The 24,268-nt window shown below is 35.7% G+C and overlaps 2 protein-coding genes across 3 annotated transcripts; one reads left to right on the forward strand and one right to left on the reverse strand.

Annotated features, from left to right (window-relative positions):
• Positions 1-1,957: 1,957 nt before the first annotated feature.
• LOC118738555 lies at positions 1,958-9,749 on the reverse strand. 2 transcript variants are annotated; one of them, XM_036469497.1, is made up of 2 exons: positions 9,501-9,749; positions 1,958-2,712 (listed from the first exon to the last, which is right to left on the reverse strand). In XM_036469497.1, the coding sequence occupies exon 2, from the start codon at positions 2,690-2,692 to the stop codon at positions 2,033-2,035; it is 660 nt and encodes a 219-aa protein (XP_036325390.1). In that variant the 5' UTR covers positions 2,693-2,712; positions 9,501-9,749; the 3' UTR covers positions 1,958-2,032. The 2 variants fall into 2 exon arrangements, with proteins under 2 accessions (XP_036325390.1, XP_036325389.1); XM_036469496.1 differs by having other exon boundaries at positions 1,958-2,784.
• A 2,416-nt stretch (positions 9,750-12,165) lies between these two features.
• Positions 12,166-21,942, forward strand: LOC118738020 (putative glucosylceramidase 4). The gene is made up of 10 exons (XM_036468892.1): positions 12,166-12,398; positions 12,469-12,602; positions 12,710-12,872; positions 12,963-13,119; positions 13,198-13,518; positions 15,710-15,839; positions 16,844-16,957; positions 18,227-18,569; positions 18,640-18,805; positions 21,290-21,942. Exons 1-10 carry the CDS (start codon positions 12,341-12,343, stop codon positions 21,387-21,389), a joined length of 1,686 nt encoding a protein of 561 aa, XP_036324785.1. The 5' UTR covers positions 12,166-12,340; the 3' UTR covers positions 21,390-21,942.
• The last annotated feature ends 2,326 nt before the right edge of the window (positions 21,943-24,268 follow it).

The raw sequence follows: 24,268 nt of genomic DNA on the forward strand, positions 1-24,268 counted from the left end.
TTCCATTGAAAATTATGACAAAAAGCAGCAACTAACTTTAGTGTCGACTTCATTCATTCGGTTATTTTCAATTATTTAATATAGAAGCGACTAACAATTCTTATTTCCAACACAAAAAAGTAAACAAAGGACGATTTCAAAACGGCAAGCGCATTATAGTCCAGTTAAGCATACTTGCACTGCTATACCATTTTTACGTAAAAATCAAAACCCAGCAGAATTCTACATGTTAAGTGCTATGCGTTGGGTAACCGCTTACACGCAAAGCACGTTTAACAGATTATTGGATGCATTCCAAAACGTCAAAATACAATGCATCAGTCTCTTTTATTTCTAAACCTTAGTAGATTGTAATTCTAAAAGTGCGCAACCACGGTTAGATGCTAGTTTTATACTAGGTTGTGCAAGTTAGACTTTTTCTTCTGATGCGGTTTAGAAATAAAAGACACGTATGCTTTGTATTTTGACGTTTTGGAATGCACCCATTCTTATGTGACAACTCTAAGTACACATAACTGCCGAGCCGAGGGAAGCCGTTCCGAGCTGATTGAAGCTTTTAAATTGCTGTGGCTATATGAAAGTGTTCATACAGCAAGCGCTTTTTCATACGCGTTTTGGAGATGAAAACAAAGCAGTTTTTGATTTTGAATTTTCTATTTAATTTTTATACATATTTCATGACGCTGCTGCAAACAAGATATCAAAATATTCAAATAAAAATTAAATTTACAACGAATCTTTTGAATAAAATTTAGCAAATATTTTTGCCGCTTTTCATTGACGATAAGTTTTATGGCGTCTTTGCAGCAGAGTCCATGAGAAAATCTCGGCTTCGCTTCGTTCAGTGTGAACACCAGCTTCGTTTCGTTCCGCTTTGCTTCGCTCGGCGCCACTCGGCTTTCTGTGTGAGCCCACCCTTACATTGGTTGGCGCTCCGATTCATGAAGCTTTTATGATTAGGCGAAAACATGGTTATGAATCATAGATAATGTACAGTGCTTCACTGAATACATGTGTTCGGCATAAAAGCTTCATTCTCTATATGCCGAAACGAGAACACTACTATGAATCGGCGCATAATATGCGGAGTGCCTCAGAAAATTTGTTTGCTTCTCGAAGCATTGATCCATCCTTTGCAAGGACGAGTAATCAGCATTTGTGCTACTGAGTTGGGCGAACGTTCCAAAAGCTGCTATTCAATCGCTTGTTTTGTATGGAAAAAGGTTTCATATGCAAATAGATTTTAACAAAAAATACGAGACACGATTTCTGTCAGATAACGAACATGGCCGATAAGAAGGAGTGAGACGATCTTCTAAAAGTCATTGCATCATGGAAACTACCTTATTTTTTGTATCGTGGCTATACTTATGTACATTAGAGTGGTCCAAAAAGATGTTTCCAAGATAGGGTTTGGGGCATCTTCCAAAGTTTTTCCTCTTGCCCAAAGAGGTGTTTCTACCGAACCCTACGTTTCTAAGTATATATTTAGAGGATGCTCATGATGTTCTTATTTTACTCTAGAAGTATTGTATACATATATTAATTAAACAAGCGGTTAAGTAACATAAGTACATTTCAAATTTAAGTTATCAAAAAAATATTTATCACAATATTTAGTTGTCATGGCAACAGTACCTTTATATAAAAATCACCAATATTTTTGCCAGTTTCACAGCGATCCAGTAGCGCATTTCAAGGACATTGAGCACCCTGTATTGGTTGCAGTAGAAAACTGCAAGCTGGCATAAATATAACAAATATTAAAAGGAAAAAACTAAGGGGATGTCCCGTAATCTAGGATGAAAATTGTTTATCCATACAAACCACCTTAATGTACAAGATAGGATATTTGTTCCTTTGTTAAATAAAATAAATCCGTTTACATTTTAATAGTTTATTATGACCGACCCAGGTCTGCGCCAGTGAGTACCAAAGACAATACTAACTACTACACAGAAGCGCTGACTAAGGGCACTGGCAACTTTTGAATGTAACTTTAAACTTGCTTGCATTCTTTCGACTGTCTGCGCTACTTGTTGTGCCGATCCTGCTGAGTCAGGCCACGCGCAACAATTTTAGGTAATGGCAAACCTGACTGTGCTTCCCGTGATAACTCTTTCCCTCCTAAGCGAGGGACGTCCTCGGACCTTCTAGTTGACGCTTGCGTGATGTTTTCTACTACTCTTACTATTGCAGCTTGTTTATTTTGCTTTCTAAAGAAAGTAATCATGAGAAGCAGCACGCCGATGATGGCCAGTATGATAAGGATTATTGATGTTGCTGTCAATCCTGTCTTATAACCATCATTTAGTTGCTCCATCAGCTGGCGGTTTTCTAGTGCCCGATGTCGCAAGTAAGGTAGGCTCATTTTGTCATCGGGTCCAGTTATGTTTATCTGAGTGGCCCACGGGATCTCTGCTACCTTTATCTGAAGGGCATTTCGATTGACAAAGGTTGTTTCATTCACGCTGGCCTTGTCTGAAAACGTCACCAGGTAAGTACCCCTTTTCAGCGATATAGTTTCATTATTAGATATTACTGTGGCGGTGCGATCGTTTATAATGACCATGTCGTCATCAACCTCTTGCACAGGATCTAGTTCGCCAAATGTGGTTCTGCAATTTGCTGTGGTGCTGGCTATTAATTGTTGAGCGCAAGTAGAGATGTTCGATTTTCTGCAAAATTTCATAGCTGGTCCTGCACAGTCGTCTAAGGAATATATATCTTTACCACAAACTGCTACAGCGTTATTTTGTAGTGATAGCATTTTGTTGTTGTGCGCTATAGGTAAAATAATTTTTACAAATAATCTTAGGTCTAGGATACTTAACTAAGAAGTTACAGTTAAATTGTTGAGAGACTCGGTCTTCAGGATTGAATCAATTTCAGCGTTATCAAAAATGATTGGATTTAGTAACCCTAGTTTTGCTAGAGCAATTGATAGGATAATATTATCAAGGTCTGTAATCACAGCCCTATTTCTGGCCAAAAGAATCTCATAAAGGTGCCCGGTATCTATTTGTTCCCGTTTTTCTGCCTTTAAAATTTCATTTACCGTATTAGTTAAATCGGTAACTTGTTCCTGAAATTTTGAGTTTATTTCTACCTGCTGATTGTTATTGTCCCTAAGTTTATCAAGTTCTATCGTCACCTTTTGAAAGTCGTCGAAGTCCAGCGTGCCTGCTACAACCTTGAGAGCAGTCCCCAAGATGTTCAGGCTACGTTGGTGTCTTGCTGGCCCAATTACTGTTCGAAGAAGCTTTTCGATTCGTTCCAAGTCCGCCATCATCAGTTTCGTCATGTGACTACGTGGGTACAGTCGTAGTGCAGCGCGGGTGTCAATGGTCAATTCTGCGTAGGCCGACAGGTTTGTCGTATGTCTAATGTAACCATATGAGTCCCATAAAACTACATCGCCGACTGCAATCGGTAAGTAGTCTGAGTGTGAGTAGTCCACAATTTTGTCGAAACCGAGGTCATGAAAAGCGTAAGGGTCAAAGCGCTAAAGAAAGAAAAATAAAAAGGAAGCAAACGGAAAAAAAGAAAGAAAGACAGATGTAAAGGAGAATATAAGACTTACAGTCAAAAATTGTTCTCTTGCTTTAGCTAACGAAGATTATCCTTGTGAACTATCCTACCGTTAATCCTGACCGTGGAACCCAGGTCCTCCTGAAGTGTGCCTTCTACATACAAGGGGGTGAATTTATTTCCTAGACGTTTATTTGACTTAATATGCACCATTTCTCCCACCGCAAATGTTCTTGCTACTCTGTTTTTGTTATGGGTTTTAGCGTTGCCTCCTGGGCTTTTTATACCTTTCATGAGCATGAAATGGTATTATAACTTTGGTCCGATGTTTGTAAGTACCAGAACAAAAAGAGATAGACCCATTAAATTGTATACTTATATGATCAGAACGTCGAGCTGAGTTGATTTAGCCATGTCCGTCTGTCTGTCTGTCCGTCTGTTTGTATGCAATCTAGTCTCTCAGTTTTCGAGATATCCGGATCAAATTTGGTAGGTGGGGGTATTTTTATAATCTATTAATCATTTGTCGGAACCGAAAGAATCGGACCACTATAACATATAGCTCCCATACAACTGATTGTTCAGATATGAGATTTTTCGTTATAACTTCTCCATTTATGGGGCTACGAACATGAAATTTTGCAGTACTTGCACCCATTATCAACAGAATACTTACAGTGAAAATTACAAAGATCGGGTCACTATAACCTATTGCTCCCATACAACTGATTGTTCAGATATAAAATTTTTCGTTATAACTCCTCCATTTATATAGCTAGGAATATGAAATTTCGCGCTGTTTTCACTCATTATCAACAGAAGACTTACAGTGAAAATAACAAAGATCGGGTCACTATAACCTATAGCTCCCATACAACTGATTGTTCAGATATGAGATTTTTCGTTATAATTCATCCATTTATGTAGCTAGGACCATGAAATTGCGCGCTGTTTTCACTCATTATCAACAGAAGACTTACAGTGAAAATAACAAAGATCGGGTCACTTTTACATATAGCTCCCATACAACTGATTGTTCAGATATGAGATTCTTTGTTATAACTTCTAAATATATGCAGCTAGAAACATGATATTTCGCACTATTTTCACTCATTATCAACAGATAGTTTACAGTAAAACTAACAAATATTGGGTCACTGTAACTTATATATTGCCTCCATATAACTGATTGTTCAGATATGGGGTCTTAATGTAAAACTAATTTATTTGGACAGCTAAAACCGATAAATTTCGTAAGCTATTGTATAAATAATAATACAAAGTCTACTGAGAAAATCGTCAAAATCTATGCTGTATAAGCTTTATCTCCTATAGCACTGATTGTTCAGATACCAGTTTTTGCGATATATCTCCTTTATGTAGGAAACTAAACCCAATAAATTGTGTTACCGGTTTACATACCGATCACATAGCAGTGAAAATCACTTAGATTGGTGCCATATAAAGTATATCTTCCATACCTCTGATTGTTTAGATGCGATTTTTTATATAAGTATGTAACTCCTCTATCGATGTATCCAGATGTATTCAAAAGCAGTAATCTGTCAAAGTAAAATTTGCAGATGTTCATGAAAGGTATGAAGCCTTCGGCATAGCCGAAGACAGCGCTGCTCATACTTGTTCTACCCTATTCTTGGCTCCGGTCCCACATACCCACGAATGGAAGGTATCTTTAGGTTTCTCGCCTGTTACAGAATGAATGCTCTTATTATATTCAATTGTGGCAAGTAAAATTAGGTCCGTAGTGTTCTCAATTCCTTTTTCCAGTTTTAGGCACCTAGCAATTTCTCCTATGGTGCTGTGAAATCTCTCAACCTGCCCATTAGAAGTACTATGCAGGGGTGGAGAATTTACGATTTCGATGTTAAAGAGATCTCTGAGGCAAGATTTTATTGTATTTGAATTAAGCGATTTTTCATTATCGCAGGAAATAGTTCTAGTTCCTGTGAACACGTTGACCAATTGCAAAATGCGTGGTTTAATATCGATTATGGTTCGTGAGGGAATGGGTTGCACTACCGCAAATTTTGACAGCTTGTCCACGCAAGTAAGGAAGTAAGTGGCATTGGTCGAAAAAATGTCGACATGTAGGATTTCCCCGGGAAATGTGGGAACAGGTGTTTTGCCTATGGGATGCTTCACTGGGTGCCTAACGTATTTAGCCTTTACACAGATTTTACAATTTGCTGCTACTTCCCTAGCTTTTTTCTCCATTCTTGGAAAAAAATAGTCATTAAGTATTTGCTTGACATTTTCCTGGGAAGCACGTTGAGCTCTGTTGTGCTCCTGTGCGATTATTTCCATTTGTTCGTTAGGATCAAAAATGTCTGTAACAAATTTATTTGTGTGGCGGAATGTGGTGTTTGGGAACGTGTTTACCAGCCAATGCTGAGTCTGTGCTAGCAAAGGTAGCTCGCAATGAATACCATTGACTACGTCAGATTTCACTACTTCTAGCAGCATTTTGAACAAAGTTTCGCTATCAGGAAATGTAAGAAAGTGATGTAATTTGTTTCCGAAAATGAAAAATGTTCTCTTGGACGGGTGTTGGCCTGATTCCAGAATAAATTGATTCCTATAGACGTTTACTGGTTTAGAGACTGTTTCCACCGTATAGGTGAGCGATTGCTCGCTGTGAATAGTGGCGGCATCCGATTCGGGTTCAGGGTCTAAGGAATTTATAAATTGGCGTGATAAAGCATCGGCTACTAAATTGTCTTTCCCTGGCTTATAGTGAAGTTTTGCATTATATCCTTCGATAAAAGCCTTCCACCTTTTTAATTTCGGGGTTGGGTTGCGATCAGATACCGCAAAGGTTAGGGGTTGATGATCAGTATAAATGTTCAACTCCCTAACACCATACAAATAATGTGTAAGGGTTTTAAGAGCCCATACAATGGCCAAGAGCTCCCGCTCATTCGTGGCAAAATGCTCCTCTTTTTTTTATCGAGTTTCCTTGAAATCATCGTAATAGGTCTCCCTCCCTGAGAGAGAACCGCGCCAAGGGCGTGTGAAGAAGCGTCAGTAGTTAGGTCGAAAGCTTTCTTGAAGTCTGGATAGGCAAGCATGACATCTTCTGACGCAAGTATATTCTTTAGTTTAATAAATGCGTTAGTTTGGTCTTGGTCAAATAAAATTTTAATTTTCTTTGATTGAGAGGCAGATACCTTACCAAATTCGCCTCTTAGGATATTGGTTAGAGGTTTTGCAATTTTTGCATAGTCGCGGATGAAGCATCTATAGTAACCTGTCATTCCTAAAAAAGACCGAACGCCTCTTAATGTTGTTGGTTGCGGGAAATTTTGAATTGCTTCGATTTTTTGTGGGCAGGTTTTTATTCCTCCTTTCGATATTTGAAAGCCAAGGTACTCGAGTTCTGTCTTGAAAAATTTAGATTTTTCTACTGAGACCCTCATGTTTGCTTCAAGCAAGCTTTTCAGAACAGCCTCTACATGTTTCAAATGGTCTTCCTTGTCTTGTGAGAAAATTGAGAAAATTATCACATCGTCAATATAAACAAAACAGTATCTGCCAATATGTTCCCTAAGGAGGTCGTCAATCGCCCTCTGAAAAATGCTTGGAGCATTCTTCAGACAAAAGGGAAGACGGCAGAATTCGTATTTGCCATTACACACTGAAAACGCGGTTTTTTCGCGATCTCGCTCGGCGAGTTCGATTTGGTGAAACCCGGACTTCAGGTCCAGGGTTGTAAAGAGTTGGGCCTTACCCAAGTTTTATAGTATTACCACTACATTTGGGATGGGGTATGAGTCCTCTATTGTTTTTCCGTTCAGTTTACGGAAGTCAATTACTAATCTTTTCTTTTTTACCCCGTTTTCATCGAGGCCTTTTTTATCCACTACCCAAATGGGATTGTTATAGGGTGATCGTGAACGTCGTATAATGCCATTTTGTAGGAGGTCTCTTATTTCGTTTTTTACAAAATCTGCAACACCCAGCGGATATGGGTAGAACTTTGCATAAGTAGGCTCAATATCCCTAGTGCGGTTTGTGGCCACAATATTGGTATTGTATGGTAATTTTTCGTTGGGGTCTGCAAAAACCCCAGATACGCGCTGGATCATAGTGTAAAAATTTTCTTTTATGCTCACCGGGACTGACTCGGTCTGGAGCTGGAGATGACTAACATCTTGACCCTTGAGAAATTGAATTTTTTCTTCTCCAGAGTCGCATTCTATAATGTCATTTTTTAAATTGATATTCGCATGAACCTTATTAAGCAGGTCTAGGCCTACGATCCCATCAAACATAGTTAGATCCGGCAAAATGAAGAACTCTGTTACAACTAGAAATAAGTGCACTTTGCATTTGTTTGTAATATTTGTGAATCCATGTATGGATTTCACTGTACAAAATCCCGTGTCGACAAGAAACTTTATTTCCCGCCCCCCTAGTGTCTTAGAAATCCAGGGCAGGAGAGATCTTCCCCTAAAAAATTCACTTCCTCTGCTTCTAGGTCCTCAACAACTGTCTCAGACAAATCTTCATATGACTCTGAGCAAGACTCTTTATCGTGAGTTTGGCTCAGATGATTCACTCTTTGGAGTTTGGGTCCCGTACGCCGGTCGGAGGACGCCTGGCGCTTCCTAAATTGTTCATTTTGGTTTCCTGTAGAATTTGTAATTTGTCGTAGGCGAGATGACGAGGGGGCTACATCCATCGGTTCCTGCAGAGGTTGTGAGGCCCGATTTTTCCCCTGCCGATGCTGGCTAGAATTTGCTTGGCGATTATTCCTATATTGCCTCACGAAATGAGGATTTTTTTGGTTATCAGGGTTTGCCCTATTGTACGTGTTCTGACTATTGTTGTCCCTGTTACCCCTTTGGCTGTTTTCTGATTTTTTTGTGACGTCGGTTGACCTATTTGCGAAACTGGCCGCGAAAATGTAACGTTCAGGATTTGCATCGACCACCTGAGCGAGTGCCAACGCGGACGGCAGATCACTAGGTTTCGATGCAAAAAGGATATCACATAAGGGCTTTCTGAGCTCAGAAATAAACACCCTAAGAGCATTTTCCCGATATTTTTCATTAATTGCATCTGCAATGTTCGCTTCGTGGGACATTTTTGTTTTATTGGCGAGTGACGACAGTTTTTTGTCGACCTCGTCGTAAAATTCCAGGACACTAGAAGAGCCCTGCCTTAATGTGGATAGCTCTTGCTCCACTAAATATGTCGGTCGCTAGTCGGAATACGGGAAGTCCAGACGCGCTATAATGGCGTCAAAATTGAGGACTGTGCTAAACGATGTCAAGAGCGCATCGGCAGTACCGCGGATTTCATTGCGTATAATGGTAACGGCTTGATAGTGTCGTGAGCTACCATCGAAGCCTTTGAAAATTTCGTATGCGTTATGTGCCGCCTCACGCCAGGACACATAACAGTCGGGTTGTCCTGAAAATTCGGGTAATGTTTTTACCACGTCCAGCGATTCTTCGCAGGTTCGGCCTGATATAATCCTAATTTTTCATATTTCGCAACTATTGGCTTTTGAGATAAATTCACAATTTGGTCTTGCATGACCTTAAGTTTATCCTCAAACTCTCGTCTCTGCATTCATAAAGCGGCGGAGACGGCCGCGTTTACTACATGTGTTAGCTGTGCTTCGTTCATTTTAATTTCCGTTTGTTCTGTTAGGTCAATACTTTCGAAGTTGGAAATTAGGTCAGTTAGGTCTACCGTCGGTCCGTTCATATACCGGGCAACAAATAAATAATTTTTATCAATTTAAATATCCACTCAAAAATTTGCTCGTTTTTATTAAAAAATTTGTCTTCGAAAATTTTGTTCTAACTTAAATATTCACTCAAGAATTTTACATGATCTGATTTAAATATTCACTTAATAAGCATTTGTCTTACTTTAAATATTCACTCAGAAACTCAATTTGTTTTAATTTGAACAGAACAATGAGTCTCCCAACTTACATTAATCTCATGGTTTTTCGTTTTTTCTGGTAGCTGCAATTTCCGGTCTGCAATATTTAATTAGCTATTCTCCTTCTGCTCTCAGTTGATTGTTGATGTGGTTATTTTCTAAACGTCACTTCGTCTTCTCGTGATTTACTGTAGTTGCACTAGCCCTTCGTTTGGGCGCCAGATAGGATATTTGTTCCTTTGTTAAATAAAATAAATCCGTTTACATTTTAATAGTTTATTATGACCGACCCAGGTCTGCGCCAGTGAGTACCAATGACAATACTAACTACTAAATACAAAAAGTTATTATTACTAAGCTACCCTCAAGCTATCAAAACGCTGTCGCTGCCGACGCAGCCGTTGAATAGCAGTTGTGGTGTCTTGTAACAGCAAGCGTGAGAACACAGAAGCGCTGACTAAGGGCACTGGCAATCAAAAAAGGGTACCGTATCAGAAACGTTCCTTTCATTAAGTGGCGTAACGATATCATATTTCCGCATCTTTTGCTATGTATGTATGAATGTAGCTTGAATCATCTGCACAAAATTTTTCTGACAAATAATAGTTGTGTTTTTTTTTACAAATTGTCCAGTAACTTGCTAGCAACTCTCCAGTAACTTTATTTCTAAGAATTCTCTCTCATAGAAAAAATTTGCAAAAAAAGTACTTGAACGTTTTCCAGTAATAATTTGCAAGTTGCATGAACAGCTGATAAATTGGTTGTTTATTCGCAGCAAATTCCTAATAAAACAATATATTTTGTATTTAATTAGGTTTATTTTGTGAAATTCTACAATAAAAACCCACAAACAGTTTCCTTATTAGTTTAAATTTCATCCAGCAACATGCGATCAGCTGTTTTTCGTACTGGCAAATTCTTACAAGTAAAAAATTTATCCAGTAAAATCCAGTAAAAACTTACAACTTCAACTGTAATTTTTCGCTCTCTCAATTTCCCCTACTTTGCAAGTTTTTGCGTACAAAAACGCCAAAACATGAAAATTCGTAAAACCTTTTACTGGATTTTGCTGGAAATGAGTAAAAAAACGCAACTAATGCAAACAGGTGAAAAGTATTTCAGTTTTATAAGTTGCTTTGAAAATTCTAATACTAAACGTTTTCGTTTTAAACCATTCTCATGTTTAATTGACTGAAACGAAATTTTAATTCTTATTTTACTAGTGTTTCGTTTTACTTTTCTGGTGGGAAACTTTGTCGCACTACAATTTGTAGGAACAATATTCTAAAACGTTTCATTTTAGTTTTAAAAAGGCACATTTTTGGTGTATTTTTTTCATTTCAAATGTTCTCCTCAGTCAAAAGACAAAATATGATATAATGTTCGTTCTTATTTTGCGAAGCTTACGTTTTAAAGTCTGTTATACAAGTAGTGTATTTTTAATTTTGTATGAAGTAAAATTGTTTAAAAAATGTTTGTTTTAAAATTTGTTTTGAATACATGGGTTTTACCTGAATCATTTTCTCTGTGTAAGTGCTAATAATATGTAAAATAAAACCGGTTGAGAACCAGTTTCTTTGAAGTTGTCATTTTTGAATAACTCGAAAGCTGGTTTTTGAAAAAACAGGCGACTAATCGAACACCCAGGTACACTGCACTCGTTACCATGATTCAATAATGAAAGGTTTTGTTAGTAGCAGCGTTGCAGCGTTGGTATAATTGGACCAAAATAGGTAGCTTCATTCTCCTTTGGTAGCTTGGTTGGTTTGACGAAACTTTTGGTAGACAAAAATGTTTTCAAAAAAACAACCGAATTGAGCATTGCAATTTTTTTCACTTAATTTGCGTTTACACGTAAAAAACACTACTTTCACTTTGCTCACACGTATAAGATTTCTTTGTTTTTTCTATATTTTGTTAAGCAGACAATTTTCTGCAACACAAAAACTCACGTCCCAAAGCCATGACCGATTAGCTGTTGAAATAGAACGAGAAATTACTTATCGTCTTGAAAGAAAAATTTGTGATAGGCAATTTGCGAATTGTGAGTGTATTGGTAAAACAGGGTGAGTGTCAGCAAATTGAAACAAATTTGGAATTTTTTTTATTGAATTAATCTCAAAAGTATTTTAATTTTTTACAACATTTTTTTATACAATACGGTAATTATTTTATTTAAAAGTCCGAATTTGTTTTGTTTAACCTTAAAGATTGGTGTGAATTCTTATTAAAATACTGTAAACAAGATTTTGTGTAGTTTTAATTTTTACTGCTAATTTGAGTAGCTAAAAACCAAGCAAATTCAATAAATCTAGTTATAATGATGAAAAAAATTTGTGTGTAATTTTTTGGTATTAAAAAATATTTTAAAGTGGCAACACTGGTCAGTAAGACTCTCTTTCGCTCTAATTGTATAAGCTGCACTCCCACCTTACTCTTAGAAATAAAAGCAGTGATATTTCGTTTCTATTAATAAGTAAATTATGACTCTTTGTTAAAATTTTATTCGTTAATTTAAATTGGTCATCAAGCTAATGAATGAAGCAAACAGCGTCGAATACAAAAAGGCAATCAAAACAAAGGCCAATAAAATATAATAATATTAGGTAGTCGAAAAATAATTAGTAAATAAAAATGAGGGAAAGTAAGTCATTGAATGATAAGCCATAATACATATAGCCGAGCGAGAGCCACGTTTGACCAGTATACTTTGAATGGCAAACAAGTGTGGGTCGGTCAGCTCGCTTATCAATTCGAGTATTTTGCATTGTTTAACAATGCAAACACAACGTTTTCGTAAGATTTAATTCGCCAAAAGAAAAAGAAAAGTACAAAGCAAAGCTGAAAATAAAACAGATCGAAAGTTAAAATCCGTGATTTAAATGCCGAAATGATTCTCAAAAATAACTGTATTTTTCTTGTAAGCTTAATTTGCTATATATTCGATGGTAAGAAAAAAATCAGAATTAACAGAAAGTAATTTCGATTAAATATTAAAATCTACTTTGCAAATCCAAGCCAATGCAAGCAGTGAATGTAAGCCCCGGCGGACTAAGTATGGCTTGGTATGTGTTTGCACAGCAACATATTGCGATTATTTGGAGAATCCACAGCCGACCGCTAATAATGTTGTAGTCGTCTCCACAAGCAAGGTAAGTTTACGAAATTAAAACCGAACCGGAATTGCGAGCTTAAATTTTCTCTTCCCTTTCTCTTACGCCATACCAATTTTTTTTTTTACTTTTTACTCTGCTCGCAGGAAGGCCGCCGTTTCGCCGTTAGTAATTTACGATTCAACACAAACGACACTAACATCAATACAAAAACTTCCTTAAACATCAGTAGTGAAGATCTTAAAAGTTCTGCAGTGGTTGTCGACAGTCGTCAAACGTTTGCCCAGCTTTTGATTGATGCAGGCGAGCGTTAGTAAACCATTTTCTCGTGATATTTTTAATTTTACTCTACTAGCTACTAAATGCATACATATTGCCACAAATATTCATTATGTGTAGGTTTCTCATCCAGATTTCCCTCAAATCGTCCCCTAAAGTTGCGAGTGAATAGGTCAGTGGAATACCAAAAAATTACGGGTTTTGGTGGCGCTTTCACGGGAACTGTATCCCATTTACTGGGATTATTGGAACCGAATTTGCAGGATCACATTTATAAGTATGAATAAGTTTCGTGAAATTAAAGAATATTATTTTGTAACGTACATATGTACATGTGTGCTCCACCTGTGCACAGATCTTATTACCATCAGGACGGTATTGGTTTCAATCTACTACGTACTCCCATTGGTGGTTGTGATTTTGATCTTGCACCTTGGGCTTATAACGAAGAACCTCAGAATGATCCAGCACTATCGAATTTTACGAAATTAGATCCTCGCGATGAAGTCAAAGTAAAACAATTACAGCGATTGAAACAAGTTTCTAGCTTAGAGAGTTTAAAAATTATGGCTGCGACATGGAGTTCACCCACTTGGATGAAATCAAATGGAAAATGGACTGGCTTAGGATTACTGAAGACCGAATACTATCAAGCCTGGGCTGACTACCATTTAAGGTAAATAAATACTCAAAAAAATAATAAAAAAGAGGGAATATTTCATCCAAGTTTATTGAACAATCACAGTTTTGTCCTACTTTGATTTAACGTTCTGTTCCCCCTCAATAGCAATTGAAGCAAAATGGGAAATAGAAATCTCTTTATATAGTAGCGACCACTATCCCATTGTCACCAGCCTATTCCCATTGATAACCACACCTTTACAAAAACAGAACCAACGATACAATTTAAATAATGCGAATTGATCTTACACATAAGTTAGTGTTTGGCCGAGCTTTTCCTCCGATTTGTAGCGTGAGCGAGGAGTGTTTCGGGGGTTAAACTACGTGTCAGTCAGTGGCGGACCCACGGGGTGTGTTTTAATATGGCGTATATGTATATATATGTATCATATACAAAAAGCAACTCTGCACAATTTAAACGCAACATTTCGCGCCAGAACTTATTGAATTACAAAAAAGAAAATGCTACCTTTAAAAAACAAGTTAAGATTGCAACAAATAATTTTTAAGCAAAAAACAAAACCGACTTCAATTCTCATATAAAAATTGCAGATTATCGTTAATAAAAATTTATTCATCATCCGAAAGTGCTTGAATGAATAATAAAAATTTATTCGTCATTCAAAATTAGAAAATTTATGGATAAAATTTAATTTTTTACTTGAATAATAATTCATTCAAAAACGCCCATCTTTGGTCTAGATTTTCTTTTGTCTAATGTTTTTTTATGATAAACCCTAGCTTTTCGCTGAGAAATACAAAAAAAAATGAATGTGACCTTTCAACTTGAATATTGCTTTCTTTTGCAGATGGGGAATCGATGGATCTTTTCACATTTCATTTCTAACGTATTCCCAACGTACGTACCAAGCTTTAAGCGAGATATTGCTACCTTCAATGTCTAACTTGACCAGGCTAATGTAAAGAATCCTCTTTATATGTATTGAGTAGGCTAAAAATTGCATGCCCAAAATACTTTTTTCAAAAATTCTGAGAAATATTAAAATTTTGATGACAATGGAAATTTGTAGAATTTCGCATAAAGGTTTAAACATATGTAGTTTATGTTAAATTTTTATAAAAAATGTACGGAAAAATGTGTGAGTAAAACAATGTGAATATTGAAAATTGTGGGCGTTGTGTATTCTTGACCACAACTGTTTATATGTAAGGACATTTTTATTGTTTGCGATTATTGAATATTTTTAAGGCTTAGGCGGTAAAAGAAGCTTTATCAATCGTTTCTGTTTTTCGTTTTATGGCCAACCTAGCGCAAAGAGGTTTTACTTCAAAACCATATGTAGTGGTGGCAAAATACTTTTTGGCAGACCAAGAGAAACAAGTTAAAAAGCTTGTTCATAGAGAAATACTCTTGCCGAACTGCCAACTACCAATCTGCGAAAATGAAGAAATGGGTATGAATTAGAGCTCTAGATACTCGGGTATCGAGCAATGCGAGTAGCTCGATACTCGCTCGAAGCTCGTTCATTGCTCAACTGCTCAAATGTTTGTTACAAATTTTCGAGTTTTTGAACAATTTCATAAACAAAAGAAAATTGAATAAATTGTATTTGTCAGCAGCTGCTTTCTAATTCATGTTAAATAAATTATATTATTAAATAGCAGTGAAACAATCCTTGCATTATATATCAATAATTTGAAAAATTTAAAAAGTTGCTACCAAAAATGTCATACAATAAAAAAAAACATTGCTCAAATTACTCGAAAAAACTCGAATTGCTCGAGCTCATGCTCGAAAATTTTCGAGTAATGAACATTGAACAAGTGTGCGAGTACTCGCTGCTCATATACCCGGGCTGTTTGAAAATGTTCGAACAAAATCGAGAGCTCTAGTATGAATACCCCTATTGTAGTTTCTTAAGTGATGTATCCTTTTTCGAAATCTCAGAAGTGACAGACACTTAAGCAGCAATTGTATCTTGCGTCTTAACTGTCTTCTCAAGCACGGCAAAATAATTGAGGCGCTGCCGTTTTAATCCGATTGGACGTGGGGTATTATTTCAGTAAAACTTCCTAGCCAAGTTTTCAATACAAAAATAATACCTCATACAGGTATAAATACGTACTTACTTATGTCATCTATATAGACCAAAACGATAGAATATAGATTAATCTATTTATAAATTTACCTAAAAATTGATTCATGTTTCTCTTTTCATTTACAGATTCATCGAACTAATGGATGCTAAAAATATGCCGATCTGGGCAATATCAACTGGCAATGAGCCACTTAACGGTATTGCGTTTTTCTTCTTCGTTCACTTTATGAGTCTTGGATGGGTACCAAGGAATCAGGTATGTATTTACTGCGTACTCTCTCAAGTATTTTTAGTAGTTGGTGATTTATGCATGTATATTAGGGTGGTTTTTAAAAATCAAATGAACAATTTTTTGCAGTCTTAACCCCTCAATCGGTAATACCACGGTCAATATATCACATTAAATTAAGTTTTTTTCATCTAATACCCAAAATCGATACTCCTATAGTCGAAGATATCACATATAAATTTTGTGCCTGATTGTAGTCTTTTAAGGCGTGGCGCAAAGGGATTCAAGACCACATGCTCTATGGAGACTCAATTCAATGAAATATTTTTTTCATTTAATGCCCAAAATCGATACTACTAAAGTCGAAGATATCAGATGTAAATTTTGGTCCCGTTTGGAGTCGGTTAAGACGTCTTCATAGAGGAATCTGAACTTTACCCCTTGTGCAACACGCCTCCTCGGGATCAAAATTTATATTTGATATCTTCGACTTAAGTAGCATCGATGTAGGTGTTGAGGCTTAGGAAATCTGATGTAAAAATTTGCTTCCTACTTTTAAGGACAACCCTAATGCATATGTATGTACGTATTTATATATATCCAATAAACATTGGGCTTGGTTAACAGTTCGAAAATGATTGGAAAACGAGTATTTTTTTCGAGTCTCACCTTCGATAACGTATGTCGTTATCCAAGGTATTTTACCTTCGCTATGAATTTGAAATCCAGCCCATTATCGAGTTGAAATTTTAATGAGAGAGAGTGATTGTCTCATATTTCCCTTCGAGAATGAGCTGGATTTCACTTTCTCTATTGTTCCATTTTTTTTGAACCTATATCGAGTGTATTTCCAATATAATATGAGCATTAGAAAATTAAGGTCGGTTATGAGTTAGTTTTCAGTTCGATGTGCATATTGGATATCGAAGGTAATTTTCGAACGTTCGCCACAATTTTTATTGGGTTTCTATATACTTGCACTTTTACACACAAATATTAAAAACAAAATGTGCTGAAAAATATATTTCCAGGCGGTTTGGTTGAATGATTTCCTTGGACCTACTATTCGGAAATCGAAATTCAAAGACATTTTAATATTTGGAAATGACGATCAACGTTATTCTTTCCCAGCTTGGTTTAAAGACGTAAGTTAAAGGGCTTAAAGATTAAGTACTCCCTAAAATAGTCAAAAAGTTCCTATATTAAACTGTGATATATGAACAATCTTCTTTTTTTTTTGCTGCCCAGCTTAGGCATTGGCTCGATTGGATTGTATTTGATGGAGAAAGAAAGAAATGAAAAGATACAGGAATAGGTGGACGGGAGGAATCATTACATCTGGGCAAAGTTTCAACGGTTCTCAGGATCCTTATTCATTCTATTACGCTTACTCCTGGGAGATTTAATTGGCTCTTTAATTTCCCGGCAAAATATTGTGCGACTAATGCGAGATTAATCTTAATGGGGTATAATTGGGCATTAATTAGTCGTTATTAGTCACATCTGGGTACTATTGAAGATCAATTAGTCTTGAATCATCCTTTCCGGTAATAATTGCAGATCAATTAGCCCCCGACTGATCTCAAACGGGTGCAATTAACGATTCAATAATATGTGTACTTTTAATCACTGAAATTTCATATGCGGCGTTGGCATGTAGACATAGTAGTATACATAGCACTCGCTTAGAAAATCTGAGATCCCCGGTTCGAACCTCAGCTGGCGCAAATTTTTTTATTTATTTTTTTTTTATCTACTCCTCGTTTTTCTTACTCATTCAGGTATAAAGGGGAACAATTAGTCTCTTCATACGACAACCTAGAGTAAAAGGTAATACTTCACTCCATATAAAGGGATCAAGAGTTATATGAGTAGCATATCCCTTTGCGATTGCCCCCGGCGTCATTGTACTTTTTTCAGGGTGGCCTCGTTCAATTGGATGCCCCATAAATCCGCAGCAACAACCCTCAGCCTCTAATTACATTCCTTGCCAGATCTAAAAGAATTGCGGATGGTTTTCCAGATCCTTAGAGATGATCCTATTATTATCTGAGCCTTCTTGCCCACCAGGGAATTGTTTGTAGTGTCGGACAGGGGATTTATTTACAAATACCTTTTGCACACAGCATTACAAGCAATAAAAACAACTTTTAGGTGTTTTAATAACAAGCATAAATCAGTTTTTCAACTCACCATAGGTCACCTAAAATAAAATCGATCCGACTAAAATTCAGATTTTAAGCTCTAAGTAGTAAAAGACCCAAGAATTAGAAAACGAAGATCGCTGGAGCATTTGATAGCATAAAAAATGCTTGAATCTTTTCGAAACCTTTATTCGAATTGGTTAAACTATTTATCCCAGCTTGATGTAAGCTACTATTTTCTCTATTCATTATGAAGACCCCAATTTTCAGATGAATCGAACCCGCCTCGGTGTGCTTGATTATCTTGACGGCTTGGCAGTACATTGGTATTGGGATGAAATGTTTGCGCCGACTCTAATCGATTTGACGGCTCAGATTTTGCCTGGTAAAATTGTGTTAAATACCGAATCCTGTATAGGAGACAAACCATGGCAAACACATGGTCCCGAGCTTGGCTCGTGGGAGCGTGGTGAAATGTATGCGAGTAGTTTTTTACATAATTTTCAACATTCCTACAATGGCTGGATCGATTGGAATATTATTTTGGATGAACAAGGTGGACCAAACTATGCTAATAACTATGTGGATGCACCAGTTATTGTGAATGCCACAAGTGAGTTTGATTGTCATTAAGGTATTTTATTGAAACAACTTTTTTTTTAATCGAACCTTTATTTTTTCAGACCGCGCTGAGATCTACAAGCAACCAATATTCTATGCCATGGGACACTTTTCAAAATTCGTACCTGAAGGTTCGGTGCGTATTGATGCAAAAATACTGAGTGCTTCAGTGGAGGCTGTGGCGTTCAAGAGACCCGATGAGCGTATTGCTGTGGTGCTGCTTAATAGGTATGTATGAACCATATGTATATATGTATGTAAATGATACATAGATTTGCATATGTTTGTGGGTGTGTGTTTGCCAGAATGAATTTAAAAGCGGATGCGTGTTTGCCACGCGCCTTGAGATCTTGCTTGCGCGTGCGCTTTGCATATTGAGTGCTAACTTAGCGCCTTTGCGCTGTCATTAAGACATTTTTATGATAACTTCATTAAAGTGCATTTAACGCACCCAAAATTTACATTTTCTTGCAACTACATACCTACATACATACATATATACATATGTATAACACGCTTCATGAATGGTTCATAAGGGCATAATAGATACCGCTTGTTTGTAGGAAAATCGTCATACATATGTATGAAAATTAGGGTGGTTCAAAAATAATGCATCATAATTTTATTTTGGGTTAGTTTCTGAAAGAAAATGTTCTTACTCAATGAAAAAATATTAACTTTTAACGATTTAATAACAGCTTTATGAGAAAAGGTATTCTCCAAAATATTTTTTTTTTTAATTTGGGAAAAATTCTCGATATAGGCATTTCCAATCTGACGTGAAATACATGGAAAACATCGAAACCCTGGTGCACAGTGATGTAGATTCAAAATGTAGGGTGCAAAATAGCGTAGAGCCTGACCGAACTGACGGGATTTAGACTTGTCATAAAAATGTTGCTTACTTCAATTTTCCCCAAATTAAAAAAAAAAAATAAAATAATTTTGGCGAAATTATTTTTGCATTCATTAGCAGAAACAGGGAAATCGAAATTCCTACTTTCTCTGCATTTTTCACTTAAAATTTGTATATAAACAAATAAAAATGTAAAAAGAAAACTCGGCAAATTTCTTCAGCTTTCACTAAAAAAATAAAATCGGTGAAGAATTTGATTTCAGACTACTGTCCGGCGGCACCATTAAATACATGTGTATATGGATTTTTCTTTTCCATTTTCTATAATTCAAGAAAATTCCAAAATTTAGTTCCTTCGGTGTACATTTGGACCACCCTAATGTAGATACATATAGTTGCAAATTAATGTACTTTAAGGCTTTTCAGGTGTTCACTTACTGCTTTCAATTATAAGTACCATCTATTTATTTTCATTGCCCGATATTCCCTTAAAACTTTGTTTAATAAAATGTATGTATGTACATATGCACATTAGAGTGGTACAAAAAAAAATTTTTCAAGATAGTGTTTGGGGCACCTTCCAAAATTTTTCCTCTTGCCGAAAGAGGTGCTGGTACCAAACCTTACGTTTCTAAGTATAAATTTAGATAATGCTCATGATGCTCATATTTTACTCTAGGAGTATTGCGTACATATATGTATTAATCAAGCAATTGGTTAAGTAACCTAAATTAAAAAAAAAAAAATTCAAATTTAAATCATAAAAAAAAAATTATATCACAAGCTTCAGTTGTCATGGCAACAGTAGATAACTTTTTATAAAATTCAGAAATATTTTAGCCAGTTTCCCAGCGATCCAGTAGCGAATTTCAAAGTCATTGAGCACCCTGTATTGGTAGCTGTAGAAAACTGAAAGTAGGCATAGATATTACAAATACTAAAAGCAAAAAATTAAAAGGGGCCTCGTTTTCTAGGATGAAATTTTTTACCGCACATAAAAATTGGACCACTTTAATGTACATACATATGTCTTTTTTTTTGTTTAGTTATGCGGCGGTGAAAGTGTTTAATTGATACTTCTTGTAGGCTAGACGTGTCTTAATTGCTTTATAAGACACATTGCCAGCGAGTCGGATATTTCCATTCTTCGTTTGCACTTTGTGCCACTTCACAAACATCTGCTCCGAAAATGTAAAAGTAGGTAATGTGCACAGAATATTTTCTGGCTACACGCGAGTACACATTTCTATGTACATAGATTTGTACATACATTCGTACTTAGCATAATAAAAATGTACATATGTATGATGACCTACTCACTTTTACCTACTTAAAGCCTGATTATGCCAACTTAGCTTAACGTAACTTAGAAAATCAAAATTAAACAGATTCGACGTGGCATTAAGTTACGTTAAATTTCGGCTGTTCAATTATAAGTGAGAGCCTGCAAGTTACGTTATGTTACCATAATCAGATCATTACTCTTAAAACTTTGGTCACTTCGATACACACATATGTACATATCGTCGATGTTTTGTTTGCAAAACCGCCTATCTTACGACACTCAAATTTTACAGACCGAAAAAACGTTTTTACTTTGAAGGCATTGCCATGGTAGGCGGTATTTTCTTTATCTATGTATTATTTTACAACTCTGTTGTTTTAATAATGATTTTATGATTTTTATGCATAAATATCGATGCCTGGAGTTCAGGGTTACCAAATCTTATTTTTGCCACAACATTGATTCAGGCCGCTTTGCAAAAACATCGACGATATGTATTTTATGTTTTTAACATACATACATATGTATCTATGTATATAAATACCTTTAATAAAACATTTGTGTTTTGCAGCGGACGGATCCCCATGGATGTGCTCCTCATTGACAGTGTACGCGGCGAGATAGTCATCAATATACCAGCACAATCGTGGCACACTATTGTCTATAATTAAATTTGCACATTTTGTATTAAGTTGGATGTGCATGGTAGGGTGATCGGCCAGCTTAGATTTTGGCATACAAAATATTCAAATATAGTACAAATCGTATGTACATATGTATGCGTATAAGGGTCAATTCCAAACAAAGTGCTATTTTTCTGTCCCCCCTTTTTAATTATTTTTTTTTTTTATTGTGATAAAAACGAAAAAATCAGAAACAGCATTATACGATCCAAATAATAAACCACCAAGCTGTTTTTATTATTGTAAGAGGTTTTGTTTTATTTTGCTTGCGGTATTTCTTTGATATAATATTTAAGGGATTCCCTTAAACTCGTAAAGTCTTAAACTGTGTAAAACTCGTAAGTTTACGAGGCTTTTATGGGAACGCACCCTTTGCTCCCAGGTGCAGGATTTATCATACCGAATATGAAAAGAAAATCTCCCACTCATATACATGGATAGACCAAATTTCAAATGGTGGTCTGATAAAACCTAACCCAGAATTCCTTGTTGACATAAAAAACTGCTAGTAATTTTTAATAAATCTAAAGGAATGGAAATTTCGAATTGCAAAAATTTAATTGCTATATTATTGAAGTTAAGTTCTGATGTAAATTTAGTAGAATCAACATTTTTTAATGTCAGATATATGTACTTTAGAATTAAGTATTTGAATAAAAAAATAAATGCTCAAAAACATTGGAATAGTAAAAGCGAGAAAATTGTCAAAACGGTTTTGTAAATGAGTGTGTTTCATTTAGTGTGTAATTTTGTGTAAGTATGCATTTCCGCATTTAAATTAAAACGAAAATCCAATAACTAAAATGAATCTGATTCTAATGCGATTTTAAATATTTTCATATTTACAAATAGGGTATTATCAAATATGGTAAATGCATAACAAAGTGTTAATTTCTTTGTTTACATTTTTTGACATCACAGTCAGCTATGAGAGTGCTCGACTGAATTGCCACTTCTACCTTGTTGAATATGCCTCGGTATTTATGCTCTGATTTCTTTCACATTTGGCATGTTTAGTTGAAACGTGATAAGATATAGATTTGCAAAAAAAAGGAGCCGCTGGTCGTGCTGATGTCAAAATAAAAAGTACGTTCGACATAAAATGCATATTTTCTTCCTGTTAAAAATTCTTTGAAGAACAATATTAACACAACTTTTTCAATGGAAATTTTAGCAACGTAACGCCAAGTACCGTCACCTCAGGTAATTCAGCTGATTAAACATAAAGCAGAAAATAGTTCTATATTAAAAACTTGGAAAATTAACCTTGAACATTACCAATATACTACAGAAAATTTTATACAAACAGTCCTGCCCTATTCGCAGAGTTTTGCAATTTTGTAACCGAAGTCAAAATCCACTTCTGTTTTTTGTAACGTCACTCCAGCGCATATGTTTACTAATATCCTCAAATCGATACTATCATCAATATTTTTGTTTTCGGAATAAGAGGTAATTTAATTGATATGCAAATCTAGATAAACCCTTTTCAAATTTTGACTTTTTCAATATATATATTTTTTTTTGTAACAGTGCCACGTAACACCAGTTTGGAAATACTCATATACACAATTTTTATGAGACCATAAAATAACAGTTAAAAACATTAATTTTTTACTACTTTCCAACTCCTTTGGTTGGGAATTCCAAAATTTTCGCTCACAAGATCGTAAGCATCGTAGCATACGGTAAAATATACAGTCAATTTTTAGCGACCTATTGGGATTTCAGCTGCAATATTTTACCAGGTGGGGCGTTGTTGGGTGTAGAATAGAGCAGGAAAACTATCGATAGTTTTCACTTATGCATACATTATTCAGTAAGAGTAAAAGCCGGCGGTACCTGTTTCATCTTATGAGTCGGAAGGGACATTTAGTAACGCACAGCAAATAATTTCAGAGCGCAGATGCTGCTTGAAACCAAAAATCGCGGATAAACTTTTGTTTCTTAGCAAAATTAGGGACATAATTTGATGTCATTTTCAATAAAAGTGGTTATGTTTAATTTTTAGACTTTTTAAATCAAAACTATCGATAGTACTATCGACAGTACTATCTATAGTTTCGACATTTTCGATAGTATCGATGGTTGTGACTATCGACTATCGAAACTATCCCACAGGGGTCGGTATAAATTTTTGGCATATGTATGTATGTATATGTACAACACACTTATATAAAAACATTTTCTGTTTTTGCAGCGGACAGTTCCCCATAGATGTTCTCCTCACTAATAGTGTAAGCGGCGAGATTGTGATCAATATACCACCGCAATCCTGGCACACTATAGTGTACAAATGAATTTGCACATTTTATGCGGGAAAATGTGCATGGCAGGGTGATCGGTTGGCTTAGTTTTTGTGCGCCGATTTCGGCTTAGGATGTAGGAATCGCAGTTTTTTGCCAGATTTCGTTTTTACAAAAAACTGTGTTTTCAATAAAAAAAAAAATGTAGTACCTTCAATAAGGAAGGGAAAATTAATTAGTTTTAATAACTTAAAGCAATTTTCAGGCGATTTGTCCTCCATATTTACTCGTATTATAACACTTAGACGATGCTTCAGTATCGCATTAAGTTCGAATTCTTTAAAATTTTTATTTTTTATTATCCAATCATTTATATTATAATCATAAATTTATTCGCATTTATGCACATTGTACATGTGTATGTTTTTATATATGTACATATGTATATATTATAAAGCTTTGCAACATTATGTAACTCAACTTATATCAGATAATTTATTAAGACGAAATGGCCAATTACGCAAGGATATCAAAGCACGAAGCGGAAAGAAAGAGAAATAATACACATTTTATGGGAATTTTATGGTTGATGAAAATGCATTATTTATTGGGCATTTTTTT

The sequence above is a fragment of the Rhagoletis pomonella genome, unplaced genomic scaffold, assembly GCF_013731165.1.
Source record: "Rhagoletis pomonella isolate Grant_MI unplaced genomic scaffold, Rhpom_1.0 Rhpom_scaffold_00004, whole genome shotgun sequence".
In the NCBI taxonomy this organism is placed as follows: Eukaryota; Metazoa; Arthropoda; class Insecta; order Diptera; family Tephritidae; genus Rhagoletis; species Rhagoletis pomonella.

Excerpts from the sequence above, each read along its gene's own strand:
- LOC118738020 (XM_036468892.1), top strand. The coding sequence starts at position 12,341 with ATGATTCTCAAAAATAACTGTATTTTTCTTGTAAGCTTAATTTGCTAT. Across the intron at positions 12,603-12,709 it reads TAGTCGTCTCCACAAGCAAG|GAAGGCCGCCGTTTCGCCGT; the intron begins GTAAGTTTACGA and ends CTCTGCTCGCAG. Across the intron at positions 12,873-12,962 it reads TTTGATTGATGCAGGCGAGC|GTTTCTCATCCAGATTTCCC; the intron begins GTTAGTAAACCA and ends CATTATGTGTAG.
- LOC118738555 (XM_036469496.1), bottom strand. The coding sequence starts at position 2,770 with ATGCTATCACTACAAAATAACGCTGTAGCAGTTTGTGGTAAAGATATA.